This window comes from Folsomia candida, unplaced genomic scaffold (genome assembly GCF_002217175.1).
Source record: "Folsomia candida strain VU population unplaced genomic scaffold, ASM221717v1 Fcan01_Sc007, whole genome shotgun sequence".
NCBI lineage: Eukaryota > Metazoa > Arthropoda > Collembola > Entomobryomorpha > Isotomidae > Folsomia > Folsomia candida.
This window is the reverse complement of record NW_019091199.1, coordinates 5,206,531-5,231,887: the sequence shown is the minus strand read 5'-3', so window position 1 is coordinate 5,231,887 and position 25,357 is coordinate 5,206,531. Positions and strand designations below refer to the sequence as shown.

At 36.7% G+C, this 25,357-nt stretch overlaps 5 protein-coding genes across 7 annotated transcripts; 2 read left to right on the top strand and 3 right to left on the bottom strand.

The window, feature by feature from the left end:
• Positions 1-889: 889 nt before the first annotated feature.
• Positions 890-6,442, top strand: LOC110852618 (phosphofurin acidic cluster sorting protein 1). 2 transcript variants are annotated; one of them, XM_022100725.2, is made up of 16 exons: positions 890-1,484; positions 2,237-2,347; positions 2,456-2,525; positions 2,661-2,786; positions 2,895-2,981; positions 3,072-3,135; positions 3,609-3,745; positions 3,826-3,963; positions 4,043-4,133; positions 4,247-4,807; positions 4,880-5,042; positions 5,123-5,178; positions 5,258-5,539; positions 5,615-5,722; positions 5,796-5,840; positions 5,938-6,442. In XM_022100725.2, the coding sequence occupies exons 1-16, from the start codon at positions 1,357-1,359 to the stop codon at positions 6,012-6,014; spliced, it is 2,244 nt and encodes a 747-aa protein (XP_021956417.1). In that variant the 5' UTR covers positions 890-1,356; the 3' UTR covers positions 6,015-6,442. The 2 variants fall into 2 exon arrangements, with proteins under 2 accessions (XP_021956417.1, XP_021956416.1); XM_022100724.2 differs by having other exon boundaries at positions 3,549-3,745.
• Positions 6,443-6,447: 5 nt separating this feature from the next.
• On the bottom strand, positions 6,448-12,741 carry LOC110852616. Its single transcript, XM_022100723.2, has 13 exons — positions 12,377-12,741; positions 12,145-12,290; positions 11,741-12,068; positions 11,596-11,669; positions 11,222-11,522; positions 10,305-11,110; positions 9,374-10,209; positions 9,243-9,289; positions 8,872-9,165; positions 8,514-8,786; positions 7,745-8,398; positions 7,554-7,673; positions 6,448-7,428 (listed from the first exon to the last, which is right to left on the bottom strand). The coding sequence occupies exons 1-13, from the start codon at positions 12,504-12,506 to the stop codon at positions 7,082-7,084; spliced, it is 4,356 nt and encodes a 1,451-aa protein (XP_021956415.1). The 5' UTR covers positions 12,507-12,741; the 3' UTR covers positions 6,448-7,081.
• A 1,087-nt stretch (positions 12,742-13,828) lies between these two features.
• Positions 13,829-16,346, bottom strand: LOC110852619 (ubiquitin carboxyl-terminal hydrolase 14). The gene is made up of 7 exons (XM_022100726.2): positions 16,117-16,346; positions 15,864-15,982; positions 15,589-15,753; positions 15,211-15,503; positions 14,786-15,137; positions 14,469-14,691; positions 13,829-14,386 (listed from the first exon to the last, which is right to left on the bottom strand). The coding sequence occupies exons 1-7, from the start codon at positions 16,130-16,132 to the stop codon at positions 14,079-14,081; spliced, it is 1,476 nt and encodes a 491-aa protein (XP_021956418.1). The 5' UTR covers positions 16,133-16,346; the 3' UTR covers positions 13,829-14,078.
• A 2,763-nt stretch (positions 16,347-19,109) lies between these two features.
• LOC110851846 (trypsin-1) lies at positions 19,110-22,186 on the top strand. Its single transcript, XM_022099761.2, has 10 exons — positions 19,110-19,915; positions 20,476-20,530; positions 20,609-20,754; positions 20,825-20,942; positions 21,014-21,124; positions 21,215-21,330; positions 21,408-21,510; positions 21,591-21,687; positions 21,751-21,768; positions 21,839-22,186. The coding sequence occupies exons 1-10, from the start codon at positions 19,601-19,603 to the stop codon at positions 21,912-21,914; spliced, it is 1,155 nt and encodes a 384-aa protein (XP_021955453.1). The 5' UTR covers positions 19,110-19,600; the 3' UTR covers positions 21,915-22,186.
• Positions 22,187-22,195: 9 nt separating this feature from the next.
• On the bottom strand, positions 22,196-25,172 carry LOC110851845 (trans-Golgi network integral membrane protein 2). Of its 2 annotated transcripts, XM_035853377.1 has the most exons (5): positions 25,098-25,172; positions 24,733-24,878; positions 23,725-24,653; positions 22,970-23,632; positions 22,196-22,888 (listed from the first exon to the last, which is right to left on the bottom strand). In XM_035853377.1, the coding sequence occupies exons 3-5, from the start codon at positions 24,577-24,579 to the stop codon at positions 22,778-22,780; spliced, it is 1,629 nt and encodes a 542-aa protein (XP_035709270.1). In that variant the 5' UTR covers positions 24,580-24,653; positions 24,733-24,878; positions 25,098-25,172; the 3' UTR covers positions 22,196-22,777. The 2 variants fall into 2 exon arrangements, with proteins under 2 accessions (XP_035709270.1, XP_021955452.1); XM_022099760.2 differs by lacking the exon at positions 25,098-25,172 and having other exon boundaries at positions 24,733-25,044.
• Between the last annotated feature and the right edge of the window lie 185 nt (positions 25,173-25,357).

Here is a 25,357-nt window from a genome sequence, read left to right as displayed (position 1 = left end):
CAATTGTCTGTATTACGTCGTATAAAAGCTCATAGTAATAAAACTTATCAATTTTTATTCTTTCATAATTCTTATTCAATTGAATGTACATAACATTAAAGTCGACCCAATCAAAATTTTTGCACGTATCTTTCTTTGCGTGTGATAAAAAGTATTACATTTTGAGCCAACAACATGGCTTAGGTTGCCGAATTGCATTACAATTTTGTACATGCATGTATTTCATTGCTTGGATTTGCTGGTAGCCAAAAAAGCTCACAAATATTTGTTTTCGAAATGCATATACTTTCGCGAATATCCGTCCACAAGCTAATTTACAGTTAAACTTTGTAAAAAGAGTGTAACCCAATAAATTTGCAAATTTAAGGAGGATTTAGTAAAAAGAATGAGTTTGTGGACGACCCTTCCATTGTTATGTTTCTGCGCCTTGTGGGCTAGGCTTTATTAAGCAGGCGAAAGAACTAGAGCTACTTAATGGGATTTATTTGTCCGTCCGTAACCACGATAAAGCTGAAATGGATTGTATTCTTTGAGTTTCGTTCTCTGATACCTATATTTAAATTTTAAAAGGAAGGATGACGCCATTAAGCGACCAAAAGGTCAAGGCATGAGGTCAAAGAAACATCGAAATTTTTGGTTTTGACGGTTTTAAAAATTATTTAGGGCTGGTTATTTATTTAAAAAATATTTCGATACGCAAATTGACCTAGCGTGAAAGTGATACATAGAATTTTCTCATTTTGTAGAAATGAGACATTTTAAATGACTCATAATATGTCGGGTTCGTGTATTAATTTATCTTTAGCACCTTGCCTTGCTCCCGCAACTTCATTATGTTTGTTGCTCGGGTTTATTCCTGTCTCTGTGCAGCTTCTCATCTGCTCGTCTGCTTCAGTCGTATAGTTCCAGCTCGAGTGTGAGTGTCGTTTACGGAATAATCACAATTCTACAAAATCCACTACACCTTGATCCACAGGTTAATTAAGAAACAAAGAAATAAACTGAAGGAGTCAATATTTAACACATTTCACCCCAAAATTAAGCCAAATAAGTGGACAAAAATTGGCCAGTGTGTCTATTTTTGTTTTGTTTTGCGAGGAGTGAACTCTGTTCACTTTGTGTTGTATAAATAGTGGGAAAGGATGGAACGTAATGCAATTAAGTAATGAAATTAATTGTGAGATCTATATTTGAAAAGACGATGTGGCGATGGGAACGTTTACCCGTGAAAGACTGCAAATTAGCTGGATGACCAGTACCCGTGGCCTATATTTGGCTGAAGGAGGAAGCTTTAATTAGTGATTCATCTTCTTGGTCTATCTGTATTATTATTATTAGTTGTTTAAATACGTCGAAATGTCGGAGAAGCAGAATCGGGGTGGAACCTCCCACCAGAACGCTTCGTCAAACCCTTCGAAACCTGTGCCCATGAAATTATTCTCGTCCTGGGAAGTGGATAGGACTCCATCAAACTGCATTCCTAGGTAAGTTCAAGGACTCACTTTTTTTGCACACGTTCTTGCTTTGGTTATTATTATGGTTTAAGAATTTCATAATTATAAAGAGCAAAAAGGTTAGGTAAGTTTATTCATGTGTTTAGTTTACATAGTATAGTTTGCGATATAACAAATGTACTTAATGTACGTATTTGTGGGTCCTCGTATATAGATCTATGTAATTAAGACTACTAAGGACAACTTACTTATTCTTAAAACGCGAAACTTTGCATAATACTTTAGTTTGTAAGCATCTGCTGCTAAGTCCGCAATAATCTTGTCTCGCGTATTAAGTTTTTGGCAACGACGAAATATGTTGGCGGATGTTGAACATTTCTTTCAAAGATGAAAGAATTTATGGCTAATTTTACTTTTTAGAATGCGATGCGAATACGTGTAGTCAGTCACCTTGAACTTCATAAGCAAAACAACCGAATATGCAAATTGTTGGCTTATACAAGAGAAGCAAGAGTTCACGGTGTTAATTGAGATAGACGTAAAGTTGTTAATAACAGATAAGTATGTAGCCAGTTAGCTAAGTATGTAGCCAGTTAGCTAATTTTATCGCTGATATTATCATTTATTTATGTAATTGCGAATTTATGTTTGGTAAACAACCTTATAAATTACTAAAAGAACAAGATATAGCATAACACCCATAAGCATTGTGAGATTAAATTAATGTTCCCATTTTTTTCTCATTCATTCAAAACTAAGATCCCTGTTTTCTTTAACCGCAGACTGTGTTCTTTGACACTGATTCGGCTTGTTGTAATACGGCCACTACCAACAACTGAGACGACCTCGATTGTCATAGCTGTCAAGATGGCTGGATCTCGGCGAACTTTGAGGTAAAGTATTGCAAACTAATATTGTAAATAAGTTTTTAAAAAAATGATGAACCTCTCTCATGGCAAGTCTCATGGTCTAATTATTGATTTATTATTATTATTTTTTAGATCAAATGAGATTCTAATTCCAGACAACGGGCTCATCAGCACCGACTTAGAACTGCATTTCTCCTTACAGGTACACAAATAAATAAATACACATCTCGGTCAGCACATGACCACAATTAGAAAATCATGAAAATAACAATAAATCATACTATGCTTCGGTTACCCTAATAATAACTTGCCCTTGCATTGCGTATCTATTTATTAGTACCCCCATTTTCTAAAACGAGAGGAAAACCGACTCCTAATAATGCTTCAGAGGAGGAAAAAGTACAAAAACAGGACTATTCTTGGATACAAGACTCTAGCAGAAGGATCGATAGATATGGCACTGGTGAGCTATTTCCATTACGCACCTACATTTTGTTCTTTTTATAGCCATTTTTGCCAGAACTTGGCAAAAAGTATGGCCATGGTCAGTCATTGTTTTCAACCAATTCAGGTGCTGCAAAGGAGCTATTTGGACATGGAATTAAGTCTTCTAGCCCCCGAAAGTGGTAATAAAGAGAACCATGGGCCAATTGCGAAGGTAAGATTTGTTTTTATTATAACATAAATATTGAAATTAATGTAAAATATAAAATCTCATGAAAAATAAACGTTTATGTAAACTTTTAAGGTGACAATAATGGGAATTGCTTCCCATCCAGTGGATGAAGTAGAAGGAGATAGGAAAGGGAAAGGTATACACACAATTTAAGTTATACATGCATACATAATGTTTCTTCGTTGTGTTGGCACTGGCACATAATTTCACTTAACTGTTTCACTTTCGCTATTTACTAGTGGTGTGATTTTTCTCTTTTTCCTTTGAAAAGTTGCGACACGTGTGTGTATTATGTATGTTGAACCTGGTAGTTATTTTCTTCTCACTTGAAATTGCACAACTATAATATGTAAAACAAGTCTAATGTGGAAATCTAAACTTTACTACTAACAATCTTCTTATGTGTGTCAATGTCACAGTGTTATTAACGTTCGATCTCCTTTACATTCTGATAAATCTGAACTCTTATAATTACCAACCTCTATTCTATTCATTCACTATTCTGCACTACCTACCTACCTACCTTTCTTTCTTTTCTGTCTGTGTAAGCCGCCGGTGGGTTGCGGCGACAATTATCTTCACCTCTGACCTCAACGGCTGACCCCACAGGCAAAACTCGCACTCCGGCCCTTGACCACGCACACGCCGACTTTTCCGAGGATGACTTTTCATCTCACTCGAGTGATGATTCGCCACAAGACGAAGTTATTATCAGGAAAAACTCAAAGTCACACCCTCACAACAGGGTAATGACAGAATGGACTAGTATTATCATCAGTTAATAACTTTGTCGAATTATTAAATTGTGTATTTTTTATTAATACAGAACCTCAAACAAAAGATTGTGAATTTATTGAAAAAATTCAAACAAACTGAGGACGGGCATAGGAACGAAGCGAAAATTGGTGGACCAGTTGCTGATATTGACGAACTTTTCGATGAATTGGAAGGATTGTCAGATTCAGTAAGTTTAAAATTGATTTAAATGACAATGTTGATATATTTTTAACATGTTCACTTATTTTCGTTTTGTGTGCGTGCAGGAACCTGATGCAGATACCTTATCTGTTGGATCATTCCCCAAACCAGTACTTCCTCCTTTCTTTGCCTCTTCTAAATCCTTAGTGCAATACAGTAAGAATATTTGTTTTCTACTTTCATGCAAATGCAAAGTGCAAGTTGCACTTCTGTCAATGTTTTTTATAATCATTTGATTGAATCAAATATTTTCTTTTATCTATTTCCAGTTGACACAATTCCCGAGAAAAGTATTATTACATCCGATGAGCGTGGCGATTCCGATTCTTGGACTGAGCCAGATCAGCAATCTGGCGAATCTCCCAAATTGCACATGAAATCTCCCGGAGCTTCTCCTGGAAATATATCATCTTCCACTGTCCAGTCTCCTTCAGTTACTACGAGTACCAAGAATTTAAATTTGGGCACAATATCTGACCAACTTTCCAGGGTCTTACCCCCAGATGACGGGTTTCCAGATCTCATTGTGTTCGTGTCCCTCGAAAATAATGGAATTGGGGTCGGGATTTTCTCAGCTTTGACCAAGTACAATGTGAAAACTTTAGGAATTGAGAGGATAGAAAGTGATCTCAAAGTAGCGATGCCGCACATTGTTGGAAAAGTCCAAAAATTCTGCAACAACAATGCTAAACCTCCTCCTCCACTAAATATTGCGGTCGTAGGACCTGACTCATTCCTCAGTGCTGTTACCAAGCATTACGTTACTCAGTTGTCTTCTCGTCCACACGACTGGCAAAACTATTTTTCGTTCATTTACGCACCATTCTCAAGTGAGTTAATAAACACGACGGTTATTGATGTATACATAAGCTAAAATTATTTTACGTACATTACCGTTTTAGCTGGGGGTTCAGTGTGGAGACTTTTATGTCAAAGTGATCCTCAATACGTTCAGAATTTCAACGACTTTACTGAACGAGGCAACGCTGAGGAACTCGCTCTTCGAATTATTGCGTTTTTTAGCGTTGCAAAGGAAAGGAGACACATTGTACATCTGCCGATAGCGTAAGGCCATGAAATTCAGTCATTTATATATGAGATTTATATATGACAGATATTTATTTGCTGCTTTATTTATATTTCAGAGAAGCTATGATAACATATAAAGAAAGTGACGAGTCATCCCAAGTATTCGCGCCATGTACGTAATTTTGATTTGTATTTGTTAAACTGATTTATAATCTAAACGATTTATAATAATTTCTTTTGTACTATAATAGTCATTAGTGAGGTTCGTCTGAATGTTGGATACTCCTTGCAACTTACACCTGGGGATCAACAGCAACACCATCCAGACGGGGAAATTTCTCACCTATCTTCATCACCACCGTCTCCTCCCCACTCACCGAGAGGAGAAGAACCCCTCGAATTGCAGGTAGATTTTTGGAAGGGTACAGCCAAATCTTCGGTCAAAGCTTACTTTAGGAGCCTGAGTATCCAAAGGACTCAAGATAATGCTCTTTCGATATCGTACGTCCTCAAGGAGCAAAAGAAGCAAAAAAGTAAATTTTATGCAAAAAAGCATTTGAATGTGTTATCATTGTCATTCAAGTATACTAATACTACATATATTTTAGTAATGAGATTGGGGAAAAAGAAGGAACGAGAATCAGACGTAAAAAATCTCACTATGGATGGAATCTCAAGATTAGTCTGTCTATCTAAGTCGCAAACCCCCATGAAATGTAAGAAGCTTCAGTCTGTAGTTCTGTACATGTTTTGAATTCGCTAATCATGAATTTTTCCCTATATTTTTAGTATTCGTGGATGGTGCAGAATGGCCTGGTGTAAAATTCTTCCAAGGTATTATTTATATTTTATAACTTGTGGCAAAATCAAATCCTTAAATAAGTACACCAATTATGCTGTGACTAAATCTTTTAATTATATTCCTTACCAGTGTCTGCTCAGTGGCAAAGTCAAGTAAAGAACCTTCCTCTATTGGTCTCAGCCCACGGTAAAAATGACTCTGGATGAAAAACTATGATGAAGAACGATAATTTTCGCCCAAACCAGCTTTCATGAACTACTCATGCTTCTTGTAAATCACACAGGACCACAGTAGCATACATATACATACATATACAGTGTACTTATGTACATATACTGGTCAATCAATGTAGTAGTAAAATGTAAGTAGACAATAATAATTGCAAGAAATTAGAACAGAATTTGACTACGTAAAACGTTGACGATAGATAAAAGAAAGATTAAAATAGAATGAAAGGAAGACTATTGGTAAACAAAAAAAATTGTCAACTTTTCTCATCAGCTTGCAAAGCCTGTCGTATAGTCCTGTGGCTGTCTTCCTCAAAAATCTAGTCTGCTCATAAGAGATATGTAAAATGTGTATTCTGATATGATTTCTACGTGCTGAGATTAATAAACGATTTTAGATAAACCATTGTAATTTTTGTAAGGATTTAAATTACTATTTTATTATTGCAAAACTTGAATTAGTGAGACAAGGACAGACGAGGTTACCATTCATACTCCTATTTAATAAATACATATTCATAATACTGTGAACCCTGAACATTTTTCATATAAAATATAATTCTTGAAAACGAAAAAATAAATGCCAACATCAGATATCATCACAAAAAAGATTCCCAAACTGGATCTACATACTTTATCGAATTACATAAATATCTAGTAACTAAAAATATAGACACATAAATCGATGTACCCCCTTAAATCCACTTTTCCTTTTCGGTTTCATATGAATCTCTACTAATTAATGTATTATTGACGGGTGTCAGACTAGAACATTTCAGTTGAGTACTATTGAATATTTGCTCCAAATTATTAAAGAACGACACTTGAAACAATATCACTACGATGTGCGTCAGCACTACTTTGGTTGGAGAAATTTTTATCACGGATTTTAATTGAAATCGATTACTTCTGGGTCCATTATTTGTTATTATTATTATTATTATCCTAGATTCGATGATTTAATATGCGGGTTTTAGAATGATATGGTACTTATCAGAAAGTAATTACTCGATGGAATTCGAAATTTAAAAACTCTAACACTATGATTAGTGTGGAGATCGACCTGCTGAAAAATTCTGATTGTCATTTGTATCATTATCAATGACAGGATCACTACCATATTTTGAAAGGGCAAAAGGAGATGTGCTTGATCCAACGCCACTATCTAAAACTTGGGCGTTTTTGGAATTCCTCTCATTATTTCCCGAGAAATCATCCAATAGTGATGCTTCTCCTTTCGACAAGTCCAACTTTAAATTATTTCTTGTATGCCGTAGCTGTCCGAGAGTAGACATGGGTTGGGAAGATTGAAAATTGAATGGTTCTGTAGATGCTCGTACTTTGAAGGAATCTTCGCGGTCTTCTTCTTCTTCTTCTTCTTCATCTTCGAGGTCTACAAATATCAAATGAATAACAAGACGTTAGAACAGAACACGTTGCTACTGTGATAAATACTGTATGAATACTGTATAAATACTGTATCATAAATACACATTATATGAATCTATGTATCATTACCAAATCCAGATATTCGATACATTTCTATTGGATCTGCTTTATGAACAGTGACCACGTCCTCATCTGAATCATTTGGATTTACGGGGGCAAACTCTAACTCTTCCTGAGTAAGATCCCAGTCTAAAATGCATTACATAAAATAGTTTTTTAATACAGGTTTCAAAATACAGTTAGCCAGAGCTATGTCTTACCTAACGATGAATGTAAAGGAATTGTAGGAACTTTATTGGCGTTCCTAATTCCGTACAGATCCTCGTCAGCATCGCTTAGTAGCGGTGGTGGAGGATACTCGTACACAACTTGCCGTTTTTTCCTCTCAAAGGAAACGGATTTCTTGAGACTAGACTTTTGATCTTGGTGCGACACCTCGCTAATAGTTGAAGGTGATTTTATAGCAGGTCGTACAGGAGCTAAGCTTTGATTCCAGGTGGAAGGCACAAATTCTTTGCATGATGATAAAGAAGAGGGACCCGAACCTGCATCATCGTCTGGGAGACAATTTCCTCTATCTTCTTCCCTAGGGTGAGATTCTGTCTCTTTGATTGCTTCAGTGTCTGCGATAGGAATCCAGGGTTCGACAGAAGTGCGGTTGGATGGATGCAATGACGTAGTTATTGTTGGTTGATTCTTGCAATCTTCTTCAACAAATGCAAACTTTAACTTTACATCCACATCATTTTCAAGGTCCATGGGGTGTGACTCTGGAACCAGCTCTATTCTTCCACGGTCATCTTCTAAATCTTCCATGACTAAGCTGCCTAGTTCCTGATTCGCAGAATTAATATCTTCCACAAATTTATCCGCCGAGTCGACAGTTGGCGAGATCACTAATGTCATTCCAGCTGCTGTAAAATCAAATACAAAACGAAACTTCACCTTGGTCTTGGTTAATAAGTACGAAAAAGATATGTGTAGATATGCAAAATTATTTTGACTCGAATCAATAATTCAACTACAAACCTGCCAATAATGACTTTGTGTCTGAAGCTGCCGTTGTTAAAGATTGAATCTGACGACTCCAAAATTCATCCATATCCACATCAGGGTCAGATGGATTGACAGGTTTGAGTGGGAGGATTTCTAATTTTAGTGGGACTGTCTGACTTTTAGAAATTGACTTTAATTCGGGCGAACTGTCCAAATCCTGCGTAGACACTACGTCCCACGACGATCCCACATTTGATGAACGAACATAGCCGTTTGAGCTGCTAATATTATCCCATGAATCACCACCTGTTCATAATAAAAATGTAATTATGCAACTGTTAAATCTTTAAACGTCGTCTCATAACCTTGTTAATTTGTTGTAATTTGATACCTTCTCCATTAGTAGCCATGAATTTAGAGTCAAATCCTTTGGAATTCAATTTTGACGAGTGATTGCTACTGCCACTGCTTGCAGGTTTAGCGGTCAAAGGCGGTGGTTGTCGTTGTTCACTCGTAACATTCTCAGCGACAATGCCGTCGCTAAATTGATTATCTTTAAAATACTGTTTTCCATTACTACTAACTACTTTGCTATGTTTTTCTGGTGGTATTGACACAAAATCTTCGGAATTGTAATACGCATTTCCATTGTCCAACTGAGAAGTTGTTACTCCTTGGAATATTCCTAGAGTTTGGACAAGCAAGGAAAAAAATAAGACATAATATTATTTTGATTATAAAATCTGAATAACGTTTACTCACTTAATCCTAAATCGTCGTAACCGCCTAGTCCTACTATAGTCGTAACCCTGTAATTCAGAACATAATTAACTAATTATGTAATGTCAGTTAATTGCAAGTTTGATAATAAAATATTAATAAATTTATCGTACAGTTCTCCAGATTGCATTGCACTTCTTTCTCGTTTTATGCTGATCGGGCTCAAGTTGCATGTTTCATTAAGGGTAATATTTGCATTGGTACTTGTTTCATTTTCGAACACAGCGTCCTCAATGTGTCCATTGGAATGATTCATTGGCGGCATAGGAGAGGAGGACCCCGATCTTTTCGGAGTGCTCGTATGACGCCTTGGGCGTTGTAAGTTTTCAGTATTTTGTGGAAGGGAAGTTTCTCCATCATCAAATTTGAAGAAAACACGACGTTTATTGGGAGGAGTGCTGGAAGAGGTTCTTTGCAGTGCAGTGGTTTCTGTAGGGTTTGAGATCATGGACGATTCATCGCAATCGGATTCTGGTCTTGGACTTGCTACCGTGACACTTATATCAATATTCGTTAAATTAGGTGTATTTCCAAGAGTTGATTGTTGGGGAAAGGTATCAGAGTTGCTAATTACTGCATTTTGATTACGGCTCCTTGAATTAACATTCTTTTCTGATGAATGGCTCTTATTTAAATTACTGGTCTCAGATTGACTAGATGACGTGGAATCTTGCATTGGGACTCTGGATCCATCCGACGCTTGATACTCTGTACTCCGAGACGAGGAGGGGGACCATAAAGCATCAGCTGAAGAAGGTGTACCACTGTCATTTTCATTAGTCTTGGTATTAGGCCATGGAGGAGAAAATTCCTCTGGAGTACTGGTAGTAGGATTGTCGTTGTCCTGACGGGGGGTTAAGTCGGTCAAGCTTTCAGGTCCGTGAAGGTCACTGGGCTCCACATGCGTTAATACCATAAAATCTTGAACACTGGTAGTTTTCTGCATTACCTAAAATAATATACATGGCGGATTAATTTGAATACATGGCAAATATTACACAACTAGTGTACTTGAGTGCTCATATGTGTGACCTGACCACTAACCTTTTGTGCTATCCCACAATCGTCATCATCCTCTTCCATTTCTTTGAGCCATTTATCATCATCTTCAATATTATCCTGCTCAGTTTTGCTTAATAGTTGTTCAGTTGATGTTTCCCCTTGCTTGGTAGAATTCAGAGTTTGGTCTTGATCAAGCTGATCTGCAAGACCTTGTATCCCAGTAAAGCTCACACTCTTCTTGGCTCCGCGAGCTCGACCATCAAATTCTGCACTGCTGGATGACGACATCCTAGCACCGAGTCGTTCCCATTTATATTCAAATTCGTCATTTTTTCGATCACTCTGAAGATTATTCAATAGAGTTTGCAGTTTAGCAACGATAGTTGAGATTGCTGGTCTTTGAGTAGGATCAATCGACCAACAAGTCGTCATTAGTTGGTACAACTCGTCTCTAAATGGAATGTAAGGAAGAGTTGGTCCTCGCAGGAAATAGTTTTTCTCAAACAAAACTCGTGATATAACTTCTTCGTCGCTGAGTTCAAAAAACGGGAGCTTGCCAAACTCTGTGACTTCCCATAGGACGACGGCATAAGTCCAAATGTTTGAAGATGCTGTTACTTTTAGAGTTTGGATGGTTGAGGGCGTACAGTGAATTGTTTCTGGGGCTGCCCAGCGTAGTGGAATTGGTACATTTGAGTTCCAGTAGTAGTCATCTCTGAAAATTTGGGTGGCTAGACCGTAATCACCGATAACGATTCTTCCTTCACTGGCAACTTGACAATTGCGTGCGGCGAGGTCTGAATGCTTAAATCCAAAATTTCCCATCCATTCCAAACCTTTTGCAATGTCTACGTATTAAATAGGGGGAACCATTAATTATCAAAAATAATTAAATTATTAATTAAATAAATTATATATATTATCATGATATGTTAATTAAAAAATCAAATCCAATTTACCCAAAGCCATGTTCAAAATGACTCCTTGCGTACTTAGTGTTTCTGCACGTGTCACATTGGAGATTAAGTATGATTTTAAGTCTCCTTGAGGGCAATGTTCCATAATCAAGAGGAACGGTAGTTTTTCGATGGAATGACCCAACAATTTTAAAATATTGCCTTGATTAGCATCTCTATAAATCCTACTCTCATCCAAAAAGCGCATTTGATCCAACTGACTTGCTTCTTGCTTCAGGCGTTTCACGTAAACGCGAATTTTTTTGGCGAATGGTACAATATCTTTGGCTTCAGCTTCTAAAACCTATAACGCACAAAATTTAAGTAAACCTTAAATATTTATTTATTGACAAATATTTAAATGAAGCTATTTATACCTCTCCAAACCACCCTGTGCCAATTTCCCTAATAAATTCCAAGTTATTTCGTTGAAAGTTTCGATATGGCTCATCTAAAAAAGACCTACATGTACACTGATTTTTTTCGAATTAAATTAAGAAAATGTATAATGGTCATACTTACCAAACCAATCGTGGGCATATAATTCTGAATCTTCATTTGCAAATGGAACGATTACAGCCGGACTATGAAAGTGACCTTCACCCGACATTGGCAAATATCTTCCCTTCGTATGTCTCTTGTCCTCGGAAGTATTCATTTGATTTAAGGATAGCGGCGACAAATCCTGAATGGTCGGAAGAGGTTCAAACACTACGGGATCCAATTCTAGGGTCCGTACATCAATTTGCGATAGTGGAATCGAGCTTCCATGGTTCAAGCCCAATTCCGCAACGACAGGATTGTCAAAACTAGTTGGGGCTTGTTGTCGTTGTCCAGACCTTCCAAACCACTGGAAGAAAAACATAGCAAACTTAACATGAAACCATATTTCAAATAATTATTTGGTATAAATATTTCATACGTACGTAGATCTTGGGCAACACAACTCCACAACATCCCCTCCCAGCTCCACATGTGAATAAGATGGAGATAAGCGTAATGACGGAGCAGATAGATAAGAGAGATAAAAATATCCAATAGTTATCTCCAGTAGGAATACTATGATCTAGACCTGTAATATAAATAAATATTATATAATGAAAATCCAAATAGCATGCGAACCAGTGCCTTAAATAAGAGTAACAAATAAACACGTACCTGACGACGCGTCTGCACTAATTCCGTCATTGGAAAAAGGTAGTCCCTCCGTTATAGTAAATAAAAAATATAGAAATAGGAATGATAAACTTGTCGCAGTGAAAAAGGGATAAATAGCTGATTTTGCCATGTTTGATTTACACAATTAAAAAAATTGATCAGTTCTCCTTTGAATTGTGCATGTTTAAGCTGGCCCTATCATTGTGTCTTTGCTTGTCTGCAGTTATCTTATGACAAGGTAGGACTCTTATTAAAATTAGCTACGTTAAACTAACTGACAGTTGTAACTAATTGTGAATGGAGAATATGAATAAAACTGATTTCTTAGCCATTGCCTTTGCCTTCAAATTGCCCACGAGTCTCTCAATCGCTCTGACATATGTGCTTTCATACACTTGCATAACCTAAAATTAAGTCTCTCAAACAATTTTATAGTACTTTTTATTATTTTTTTATACTTTTTACTTTACTTTCGTTTATTTTACTTATTTAGCCATCATCACGCATTTATTGAAAATTATCTGGTAATGATAGTAAAAAAAAGTCTCGTGTTTGGGAAATGCGAGACACAAAATCAAGCCGCCTTTGTTTTGTGTCTTACAATTCCTAATTCATTTAGTTATAAAATTTAAAAGAAGTTAATTGTTTACATGAATTGCTTTGTAATAGCAGCAGTTAACTGTTGGACCGGGTGGCTGGTGGACAGAAATTCTAGACAAGCGAGTAAGCACTTTATCTCTCTACTGAATTTATTCAGTACCTGTAATCTGCTTGCTAAGCAGTTCTTTAATGATTAATTAATTAGTTGATGGTTTGGATTTACAGAAGTGACCAGCTAAATCGAACTTGTATCATTATGCATTATTGAACGAAGGATTGTTAATTAAACAGATGATACAACTTTCAAATCAATTTATATAAACTAAGGACAAGACGAATCCATTGAACAATGACGACATCGTCCTTGTCCCCACCGGGCGAAGACGTATTATCATCAACATCCCGAACTGACCTGGAAAAAGAAGAAGAATTACTGCGGAGAGAGTTGGTCGTGTTTGGCAAAGACCTGGGAAACGTTCCCTGTTTTAGAAATAGTTTCTTGTACGGAATCAGTGGTGGGTTTGGAACAGGAATCGTGACCTTTGCCCTTTCAAGTAAGATAAAGACGGCAACAAAGACAGGATTTTACTCCTACGTGGGTATCACCTTATCATACTGGATATACTGTCGGTACAACTATACGATGACAAAGTTCAAGTACACCCAGCTCAAACACGCCATGGACCGAAGTGCTCGGATGGAGGGGACGGTACACGAAATGCCAAGGAGCAAATTATTGTAATAATTATTACATGTAAATTAAAATTTTAATTACTAGTCGCGTCAAATAGAAAACATAAATTAATGTACCTAAGAATTAGTTGAAGATGTGGTGTAATAAACGTGAAACAATTCATAAAGTATTACTGATTTATTTAATTAAGTTTGTTTAGTGAACTACTTAACAGCATATGATCATTTTCAAGGTATAAAGTCACAACTTTTGTATGTATACTTAAATACTTCATTATAAACGAAATAATATGTGAGTGATTTGGGAGAATACATAAAATGGATTTTATCGAGGAAACATTTAATTTAGCATGTTGATGTATAACAAATGTTGATATTTTTGATGCTCCAGTTAAAAATTAAAACTAGATTAATCCGTAGACATTTTCTCCGCTTCGGAGGTTACTTCGCATCGAACAGGTTCCATAGTTTGACCTTCTGGGAGCACGAGTACTTTCGGTCCATATAGTAAAACATATGCAATGTGCCAATCCCCACCTCCGGAAAGTTTTAAAATGTCCTCGGAAGTTACGGGATTCACGTTGTCATCATCGCACATGATCCAAACGTCATCCTTGTGCTTGATCCATGCTACGTAATGTCCAGAGTTTGAAGTTCGACCTTTATGAGTAAGAACGGCCTGCAACTCGTATAGTCCAGAATTATTTGAGCCAGGATCTATAATAGTTCAAAAGTAAATATTAGTTGTCAGATATCATGTTTATTTATTCACATCGAATATTATTTAATAGAAACTTACCATCTGCGAATTGAAAAGGTATAACCTGTCCAGTCTTGGATTTATTTTTTTCTTTTTCCTCTAGACTCATTTTCTTTGCTGCTTCGGCATCATCTATTTCCTTAAACTTTTCCCTCATGGGCAATAACTTGTCTTGAAGTCGTTTAGTGCAAAGATCATACGCGTCAAAAGATAAGGGAAACTTGACATCACGTAACATTTTCGCATTCGTTGCCGACCTTTCCTTGTAAGAGAAAAGAATAAAACAGAAATATAGTTGTAGTTGCAACAAATATGACATAAAAACCATTAAAGTTATTTCATGCTACCCAACTTACTTTATAGTAAAAGCGAACCATTTGGACGGTAAGGTAGGCAGGAAGTCGATCCACTTTAGATGTTTTCGTGTACAATGCATCCTTGTTAAGACTCGGAGAATTTTTCGTTATCTTTTCTACCAATTTGCTCACCATCCCAGATTGCATGTATTTCGTATCTTCCGATATAAAGCAGCTCAGTTGCAAAAACTTTTCTTCGCTCTTTATCACATCTTCTGCTTCAGCTTCGTCACACTTCATTTCGACAGAGAATTTACCTCCAAAATATTCATCGATTACGGAATCATACTTTTTTCCACTCTCTTCGGCCGGGAGCTTTTGTTGAAGCATTCGAACCACTTCTGTCCACAACCTAACATAATAAATTGCACATTAAGTCAAGCAATTGTATTATTATTACATGACTTTTGTTTGATTTTAATCACTCATTCGCATCCTGCTGCTGAAACACATTTCCTTCCCCCCTCTCAGCAAATCGTGGAAATGCATTGTGAAGGGTTTGTAACAAGATAATCGGTGGTAGCGACATTCCTTTATCCATGGCGTTGTAAAGGTCCCTGAGTGCTGCAGTGATCGCAACTGCATTTTCTTCTTGGCCAACTCCACCAGAAAACTTTTTTAGAGACTGGGTCAATGGTGGCACCGTTTTGAGACACTGGATCGTCGCGTTCATGTAGCAAGTGTTTCCTAAATTTTGAAGTCCAAGAGGCAACTCCATCTAAAAAGAGACACAGACACAAATCAATGTCTATAGTACAAATTATCCTGCACTTCTTGTACAGAGTAATTGTTAAGTAATTTACAGCAGATGCCAATTCGGTCTCATTCATATCCTCCATAAACTTGATTTTCTCGGGGGGCGGACGTGAAATGTCCTCTTCTTTCGACCCCATGAGCAGAACTGGTACTTTCGGTGCGATGGGAAAACTATCCCAACTCTCGCCTAGCGTCTTTCCTTTCACCATGATCTGATCAAATTAACAAAGTTATCATTAAATACATTAAACTTTAACCCTGAAGGCAAAGAAGAAACCCTGAAGATAAAATTATCAAGGAATTAAAACGGATAAAACGTTACCTTTTGGCGTTCAGGCAAAACTCCCGTCAGGGCGTACAATTGGGCTTTGAAGACCATCGGGTCATCGTCCGTATTAACGTCGACATCCTTATACGTCTCCCGTCCCCATTTCACACTAACTGGAAACCACAAGAATGAAATTATTCAGAGATTAGTAAATTTCTTAATAGTACGCAACAACAATTACCTAACTAATCATTGCACAGTAATACCACAAATTTTTACATATTATACAGTTTATTTGAAAATATACCTGGAAAAGCCGGCATTTTCTTGCAAAGATAATCTCCTCCTGTTTAACCCGTCGCGTGTAATACCACTAAAAATCCTACAGTGACACTAAAAACAAACCTTCTCAAACTAATCTTTACTTCATAAATTTTTTATGAATCACGCAAGTTAGTTAGTTATCGACTCAATCTAAATATTTTTGTAGCAACGCAACAACGCTGACAGACAACTTTTTGCTAAAATTTATTCTCACCACCACGTTTTTACACGCAGAGTTTAGTTTGACGAGGTTGGCAAAGGTACACGCCGGCTATGAAAAAATATTCATGAGGAAATATGCATTTCAAATTTTTGAAAAAAAAAATTGATTTTCAGATATTTTTGATTGATTGATTTTTGGTAAAATGAAATTTATGAAATATTCAAAAATATTTGGAATAAGTTGAAATTTTGAGATCTGATTGTCCATCTGCTTCTGGAAAAATCTCGAAATAGTTACCTAATTTTATTGCTCCTATTTTTGAACCATAATTCAATTTAGCGCAGAGAGGCGGATGTTTGGACACATTGTTAAAAGTGCTTGCTGCACCATCAATTTGCATGTTGCATATTACATGAGACATGAAAAATGCGAGATGCAACAATGAAATGAAACAAGTAGCTGAGACGCTAGTTGTGAATTTGTAATAGCCAAATTCTGACGTACGGTCACTTTCTCTTTCCTTTTAGCTCATCTCATTGCTCACACAAGACACAAGACGCAATTTTACACTGTTGGTTCAATTGTGTAGATAATATCGACCGATTTTTTGTAATAACACATAATGAACGCCTGACTAATAATAGCATCGCATAATAACTGCCAGATTTTTTTACCATGATTTATTTTTATTTAGTAACATAATGCAAGTGAAACGGTCGGGATCATTAATAAATCATCCATATTAAATACGTCTCCATTCGAATTTCGAATTGACATCAGGTGGGCGTAGTGTTTGTCGGGTGCAAGTAATCACTTGGGAGAAATAACTGCAAGAAAGTGGTTTATTGCAGGTATTTTGACCTGCAAGAAATGCAAGAAACTGCGCCCGGTCGCTATACTTGACTCCGCGCATGGCGTGATGGCGCATATTTCTTGCGCTTTCTTGCACCTCGCATTTCTGACACTTTCTGACTTTGCAATGCAAAAAATCAATGTAGCAAATCCGCAAAGAAACGAGACACTGGGGGTTTGGGTTATACATAAATACTTTTTGATATGAAAAGTAAATACGAATGAGAATCTCAACCCAAAGAACAAAAAGATTAATTTCCAAGTGGTGCACGAAATTTCATTTTCTTAGTTTAATTTCTCTTAAAATTGATATGCATTATAAGGTTCAGATCAGTTTAAAGATTCTAAACACAGTTTTTCCTGTGTTTAATGTCCTTCATTAGACCACAATTCGTCACGAGGGTGCATAAATGTCAAGCAAACATTAACAGACGCTTCATGATGAGATGATATACACTGCATTATTATGCAACAGGGTGCACTTAACAATGACTGACAGTAAGAATGAGCTGCTAAAAGTACAATAATGCAGCTGTCACTACATATTTTGTCTTTGTTTTTATTAACTTTCATTATCTTTAGTTGTATGTATGTACTTACGACCAATAATATAGGTAGGAAGGAAGCTGTAAGAATGTTGTAATATACAGTCTGGCATCAGTCAGTCAGTGGTTATAGCACTAGTTTGATTGACTTACAATCACAATCACTTTTTCGATGGCCTATTATTAAACTAGTGTGTAGCACAATCATCATTTAGTTACATACATTTCGTAGGAATATGTAAATAAATGCAAACTGCATTCTTTTTGATGTCTGCAGAACAATGGGAGAACATCGTACGTACGTATTACTTCACGTCCTCCTTTCACACGTTTTTAGTCGTGAGGTAGTCGTAGTAGTCCATTAGATTATTTATTACTTTTAATATTTACTTCCTACGGAAGTGATCGCTTTTTGTGGGATACATGTAATGTAATTGGGTAGATAAGTACTTATGTATTTACTGCGCATAACAAAAAAGACTATCCAAATAAGGTTGCATGCATTACATAAGTCATGAAATGTAAGTACATTTATTACGTTCAAATTATTTTAAACAGTTTATTTTATTCCAAAGTTTTGTTGAGATTCAGGCAAGTAAAAATGACACTGGATACATTTCCTTGAAAGTATTGCAACAAAGCTGGCTCCTTCCAGCCAAGAGAGTTTCTTTTTCCATTAAAATTCCTTGGGTAGGGCAATTGACCCAAATTCACCCAAGGGTACTCATTCATTGTTATTCTGTTTCGGTTGGGATTTTAATGTCAGGATTTCAAGTGAAAATAAGAGTGACTCAGGGATGAATGTATTTATTTATGACAGGATTTTTACGACAGGATGATGTGCATAGGTTTCCCTTTCAATCCTACTCCTTGAAATTGATCCCTTCATATTTTTCATGGCATAATACCCATTATTTTCAGAATTGTGGATAACTTAGCCTGTGTACAAAGCAATTTCTAACTATGTTATGTAACATAATATTCCAATATCTCATTTTTAATGAGACTATGAGACTATGCAACTAGATCCTTGTTCTGCATGAAAATTCAAACAATTAATCAATTATACAAATATGTTAATCGTTCCTTGATGAAACTTGACATTATAACCAGGAAGGAAGGTACTTGGACACGTAAATGCATCCACACAACAATGCCAAATTAGACTGGTTGGTAAGCTATTATGCAGTTTTAGCATGCATTGATGTCAGGATAAATATGCCTGAGCCCTCCTCCTTATCCTATTTTGTGAGAGGAGCCTAAATCCTATTTCACTATATGCGTATCCAAATATATGTGATCTCTTGAGAATATCATTCATTGTATCGATTGTGGGATGAAAGGGAAATATTATAAGGATCGAATTTTTAAGGTAGCAGCAGAGCAGCATGAATAGCGTCCTATTCCTGCGTAGAGCTTATATTTACGTAGACCTGTGGTGACTGGTAGTTGGCCAAGCATTGTTGTGGAGGAAGGACGTTGGTTTGGCAGAGTCCTCGTCGTCGTCGTCGTCGTATGTAGCAGCAGTAGAAAGTGGCCGAACACATTTTCACTCCTATTAAGAAGACGAATAAATTAACAAATTATTATGCATCCCTAGCACTACTGACTGCATCTTATTCGCCCAATAACAACTATAACAAGTTTATCAATAACGAACTGCAGCTGCCAAATCATCAAACTTGTTACATATATTTACTGCATGCGTTTATGCACACTTCCAACAACTGGAGAACGTCCAGTCCAGGGCACCGTGTAAAGTGAAAGTGATACCGGAAGTGGTCGAAACCGTGTGTGAACGGAGGGGTGTTTTTTTCGGGAATTTGTTAGTGTTTAATGTTGTAATTATTAATGACAAGAACTTCATGTCGGAGGTGAATACGTGTTTGTTTGCATGATAAAAATAAATGAAAATGGGCTGGATAACTACTGCTTCGATGAGACTGAGTAACTCGATCGTTCCAGTTTTAGGAATTCAATTCCTTCTCTTGAGCAGCTTGATAAATTTTAATCACAATGTTTCGTGTGCCCCGTCGCTGAAATTGTTTGGCATCCAACGCACACAAGGCAAAGATCATGTTCCTCCTGCGAACGGTCACCTCCAAGCCAGCAAGTATTTAATTGGATCAAATTCAAATGCGAGTTCGAATCATTCAAATGGGAATTCTGGAGAGTCGCAAGAGTACACGAGGCATTTGAGAAAAGTTTTGCAGGAAGATAAGGTAAATTTTGGGAAAGATTGACATGTAATGTCAAACAATGCAGGCGAAAACTTGCATTACAAAAAATGTGTACACATGTATGTACATAAGCTGAAAAGAGCAAGCGTGGGGCATGGGTAGAGGCAGCTACAGCTTCAGCCGTTGTGCCATTTGCATGAAAATGGCTAAAATTAATAATTGAATGAAAAATTTTCGAGTCCTACTACGGAATTATATTTTTAAGAATGAAAAATCGAATTGTATTAATTTTTATAGAAAAAATCATTTAATAATTAATTAGTGTCTAATTAAGCGAAAAGCGAACATATCACATAATGCCTTTTGTATTTGTCGCGTATTAGTGATTTACATATTGAGAAATTCGATTAGAAATGAAAATATTTGGTCAAACACAACCACAATGAGTTAGCGGAAAAAAATCTTGCAATTGCATGAGTGCCCTTTAATAATTCCTAAATTTACCTTATGAATTTTACTTTATGCATAATCGCATGATTAACTATTGCATAAAAGCTGTAAAAAACTACGTCTACATTTAAATGCACTTTTCTAAATTGCAGTTCCGAGGTCTTGCTGAGCTTCTCAAAAAGCCGACAGATCAATGCCAAGATTGTAGTAAGTTAAAACTCATAATTTTAAAATTAAACCAAGTGTAACATGACGGGGTTAAAAATACTTTAATACTTTGTGCAGCATGTGGCCTGAGCTACCGAGAGGAAAGAATTGTGGGTGGGACGGTGGCCGAAATAAATTCTTACCCTTGGCTGGCAGCCCTCATGTATAAGACAAAGTTCTACTGTGGAGCCACGCTCATCAGTGACAGATATGTCCTCACTGCGGTATGCACATAATTAGTTGGTATCAATTGATGCATTATGCGAAATTAATAAAATCTAAAAAAAACGATAGGCTCACTGCGTCCACGGTGTTCCCAAAGACCAAATCACGATCGTGTTTGGCGAACATGACAGAAACTTTACGGACGAATCGGACACACAGTACAGGAAAATCGGGACCATTATCCGACGTACATACTTTTTACGCAAAAAAATATTGCATGCGTACTATGAAATATAATGATTTTTGTCCCATTTTTAGATCCTGGCTTCAATCGGGCCAATTTTCATCACGATATTGCACTGTTGCGACTGGATAAACCGTTTCGCTTCAGTAAATCTATAGCACCAGCGTGTCTCCCGGTAGATTTGGGTATGCGTAAAAATTCATTATGCAGGAATGCATGTACAAGTATGGATTACTAGAATTCTAACAATTTATGTACGAATGTCAATCATGTAGAAGATGAAGACTTTGCCGAAGAAAGGGGGACAGTTGCTGGATGGGGGCGAACGCAGGAGAAGGGGAGACCCTCCCACATTCTGCGCGAGGTCGAAGTTCCTATAATGACTAACGAGGTTGTAGTTCTATAAGATGTGCATATTTTCTTACTGGTCTAACCTGGAAGTGAATTTATTATGTGTGATTATTATAGGAATGCAAAGTTTCTACAAACTATCAAGCCAAGGAAATTACAGATACGATGATGTGCGCTGGATATCCGGACGGGAAGCTGGATGCGTGTCAAGGAGATTCAGGTATGTGTTTATTACTTATTACATAATGATTGGGATTGACGAATAAGACCAATATTTATTCGAAACATTTTAACTTTTAGGTGGCCCCTTAAATTGGGAAGACTTGCGAGAGGATAGCAGCACTGAGGGGACAAAGTATGTGATTGGCATTGTAAGCTGGGGTCAGGGCTGTGCAAGGTAACTCACACAATTAAAAAGATTCATGCAGGGCTATTTCTAACGATATCTGAAATTACGCAGGTCAAATTATCCCGGGGTGTAAGTGTGCCTTAAAATGTCTTATCATACGTACAATGTAAGATAACTTATTGTTTTTGACTAATTCTAGGTATACTCGAATCACAAAGTACATGGAATTCATTAGAAAGAACACGCTGGACTCCTGTTACTGCCATAATCCGTAGTTATCTAAAGATAAGGACGGATTGTGACGTTAGCATGAAGTTTTAATTTACTACAATGAAGTAGTTAAAAGTAAAACCTTGTGAGATTCAGCTACTTCCATATTTACTCCACGCCTTGTATGAAAACGATCTCATGTCATGCAACTTACAATATTATTTCTACTATTTGAGGAGATGGTTTTAATTATGAAATCCGATTCAAGTTTCCAATAAAATGCCATAAAGACTTTACAGCCTTCTCCTCATATAAGTAATAAACTAGCCCTAGTCAATGTTCCCTGTTATTTGTTACGTTATCTTTAATTTCTCTTTATGATTTTTGATGTGTCAAGCATAAATGCGTTGAGATACTTATTTCATACTTTCATGTTATCAAAGGGTCGGGTTCAGGTGGGGATATATAGTGATTATTTGTTTGGTATCGACTTGGGTAAACTTACAATATGTTAAATACACACTTTTGAGCTCATCTATGAACAAAAACATAAAATTTACTTGGACATGTTTCTTCAGTTATACTTTATAAATAATATAAAATAAATTGTTTTGAATATTCATCTAATTAAATAATAACAGTTTTATCTAAGGATTTATTTATTTATTGAAGACTAACTACATGATTAGTTCAAGCTATAAAGTATGATTTGGGTTTCTTATTTTTGCTATGTTTGAGGTTCGGGGTAGTATTCTAACAGACGAGCAAACTAATAACTGCTCCATACATACATAAATGCTCGCTTTCATATTCTATCCTGCACATAGAGTGTATATTGCACGGAACTAGTATAAAACATGGCATGAAAAAGTTGGAAATATATTCTTTGCATAGATTTGTTTCTACCTTTGGCTGGCTAGCTACATAGTTACTCGAAATTATTTTCCAACCGACGATAAGACGCTCCTGACGAGGATGATGATCTTCTGCGACTTCGTTGTCCCCTGGGTTTTCGTCCCTCGACAATATAGGCCACGAGCTGCAAATAATGAGCATATTAAAATATTAAAATTAGGGTATGCACTAAAGTGTAATTGTTCAATTAACTCAATAATCTTACCCAACGTTTGTTGTGAAATGCCAAGAAGCACAAAGCCAAGATCGTTAGAAATAGGATAAAATAATTAAAATATCCTCCAGACTCGATGTTCTCAACCTCCACGTTTGGTTGATACTTGAAAGTTTCTTTTCTATTGGGAGTGTCCTGCAGGTTGTTTTTATCGGCAGGTCGGTCGCCGTCATTCGGCTTCTGCTTATAATTTGGAATATCATCATCGTTGTTGGTATCAATTGGTGGCATGTCATCACCGGGATCGCTCACTTCAAGATTTCCGGCCTGACCGCCCTCCTCGTAATCGGCAGTATTCTCCGATTGTACTGGCGCTGTGTCATATTTATTATCCAACGGTGGTTCTTTGTTTTGTGTTGAAGGCGAATCAGGAGCAGGGTGTTGGTCACCGGTTGGGTTTCCATCCTTTGAATTAATAACAGGCAGAGGGGATGATGCCTTTGTGCTTGGTTGATTTTTACCGTCAGTTTTAATCACCGGAGGAGGTACATCTATAGGATCTTTGAGATCGGTCAAAGATGAGGTTGAACTAGAAGAAGAGCTCATTCCTCCTCTCAACTCGTATTTTGAGGTATGCTTAATTTTGTCCAATGGTGTTTTGGGGGTTGAAGACCCTGCTGCTGAAGAACTCTGGCCTTTTATCGGTAACTGTTCCTGTAAAACATTAATTATATTTAGCATGGGAATTACTATCACTGTTTAACATTAACAGAATAAAACTACGAAATATTTAGTAATTCCTTTACTTTCACATCTTCATTCGTGTTCTTATTCAGGAATACTGGGTCCTTCCTCTTCGCAACGACGACACTGGCACTACTTCCCAGATTGGTCCCCACATCGAGAGCTCCATTATTTTTATTTCTTTCAGTTGAAGGAACTGGAGGGGACTGCGAAGTACTGGAGGAGAGTCTTCTAGCAACTAATGAATTGTAGGCAATACTTGATATGTTTAAGACAATACATAGTGGATTGAGTTTTAAAGCAGCATCTCCTCCTCCGAGGGGGTCATCCGGTTCAGGGTAGTTGATCTGACACACTGACTGACAACTCCCTTTGTGGGTTTGTGCATCTGCGGGGAAAAAGGTCGCATACAAATTTTGCAAGTCAGGCTTTGAATCCTTTCTTCGTTCTTGGGTAGCTTTGAATAACTCGTTGCAAACCGCATCAACAGGTTTGTCCTTTACTTGTGTGATTTCTCGACTCAATGAAACGTTGGTAGTAAAGTTGGGTGTTAGATATTGAGCAAGATTATAGTTTTCGGTCGAGTCACAAATAGAACTCAACAAATCCGCAATTAGAATACAGAGGGGTCCGCTTTCCGACTTTTTATAGTCTTCAGATGTCTGATTGCATAAACTATTCAGTTTTCTGATGTGTGGACCATCTTGGATTATTTCAGCCTCATTGAACGGGAACATACACTTTTTACTGTGAGAGTTTTGCAGCAATTGACCGAAAACTGTGCTGTTAAGTTTTCTTTCTTGAGAATCCTTCTCCGGAGGTGGAGGTAGGGCCGATAAGGAAACCGAAGAGACAATTGACCAATAATGACTCGTTACCAGAATAAGCACCAATATGACGAAGCTATTAGACGCCATAACGTTCTTCTGGAAATCAATAAGTTTCACTGCATCATCCACTCCAGCAACTGCCAAACAGGAACTGCGAATTGCTATATAATAAAGTTTACATTACAATAATTTACCACTTTATTTTACCGTATTGTAAATTTAAAAATAACAAAAACTCACGCGCTAATTAATCCAGACCAGTTTTAATCTTCAATCTCGAACCTCGTCGTTCTTTAAATGTACAAAACTTCAATAATATAAGCTGAAACCATCCAATCAGTGTTAGTACTGTTTTTCCATCGGTTGATCAAGCCATGTCCCCTGTCCTAAAAAAATAAGTTACATCATCAAATTAACGCCGAACGAAAAAAATTAATATTTACATATACTTATAACTAATCATTAAACTCTACTCTCTAAATATTATCCCTATTACTATTACTACTATATGTTATCACAACTTTTTAAACTAAAACAGACAAATGTGCTTGCTAAATACTGGAAAATTATTGCAATTAATAATAATTATTATTAACCAAATTTACCTTTCTATTTTAGCTCTGAATCATTTTCTGAATCAGCAAAATCAAATCCCGCTCTCTTTATTGCTCTATTGCTGCCAATCTCGTCCTATCAAAATGCAAGATTCGCACAATATTTTCCGGAAATGCAAAATTAGATTTAATACAAATTGCAACAATTATTTTTCAGAGACAATAGAAATAAAAATTATTCGAAATTCATTAACCTTCATAAAATTATTCCAGGTTATTCAAAGGAATCTTTATTCATGTGGGTGAACCAG

Bases quoted from the DNA above. Each gene is read 5' to 3' on its own strand.
- LOC110852618 (XM_022100724.2), top strand. From the start codon at position 1,357: ATGTCGGAGAAGCAGAATCGGGGTGGAACCTCCCACCAGAACGCTTCG. The intron at 2,787-2,894 runs GTGAGCTATTTC...CAACCAATTCAG, and splicing joins GATCGATAGATATGGCACTG to GTGCTGCAAAGGAGCTATTT. The intron at 3,964-4,042 runs GTAAGTTTAAAA...GTGTGCGTGCAG, and splicing joins TGGAAGGATTGTCAGATTCA to GAACCTGATGCAGATACCTT.
- LOC110852616 (XM_022100723.2), bottom strand. From the start codon at position 12,506: ATGGCAAAATCAGCTATTTATCCCTTTTTCACTGCGACAAGTTTATCA. The intron at 10,210-10,304 runs GTTAGTGGTCAG...ATATTATTTTAG, and splicing joins ATTGTGGGATAGCACAAAAG to GTAATGCAGAAAACTACCAG. The intron at 9,290-9,373 runs GTACGATAAATT...TCTGAATTACAG, and splicing joins GCAATGCAATCTGGAGAACT to GGTTACGACTATAGTAGGAC.
- LOC110851845 (XM_035853377.1), bottom strand. From the start codon at position 24,579: ATGGCGTCTAATAGCTTCGTCATATTGGTGCTTATTCTGGTAACGAGT. The intron at 23,633-23,724 runs GTAAAGGAATTA...AATGTTTTACAG, and splicing joins ACACGAATGAAGATGTGAAA to GAACAGTTACCGATAAAAGG. The intron at 22,889-22,969 runs GTAAGATTATTG...CATTATTTGCAG, and splicing joins CATTTCACAACAAACGTTGG to CTCGTGGCCTATATTGTCGA.
- LOC110852619 (XM_022100726.2), bottom strand. The intron at 14,692-14,785 runs GTAAGTTGGGTA...TTCTCTTACAAG, and splicing joins TGGTTCGCTTTTACTATAAA to GAAAGGTCGGCAACGAATGC. The intron at 14,387-14,468 runs GTAAGTTTCTAT...GAACTATTATAG, and splicing joins ACCTTTTCAATTCGCAGATG to ATCCTGGCTCAAATAATTCT.
- LOC110851846 (XM_022099761.2), top strand. From the start codon at position 19,601: ATGAAAATGGGCTGGATAACTACTGCTTCGATGAGACTGAGTAACTCG. The intron at 19,916-20,475 runs GTAAATTTTGGG...TCTAAATTGCAG, and splicing joins AAGTTTTGCAGGAAGATAAG to TTCCGAGGTCTTGCTGAGCT. The intron at 21,125-21,214 runs GTATGCGTAAAA...TCAATCATGTAG, and splicing joins GTGTCTCCCGGTAGATTTGG to AAGATGAAGACTTTGCCGAA.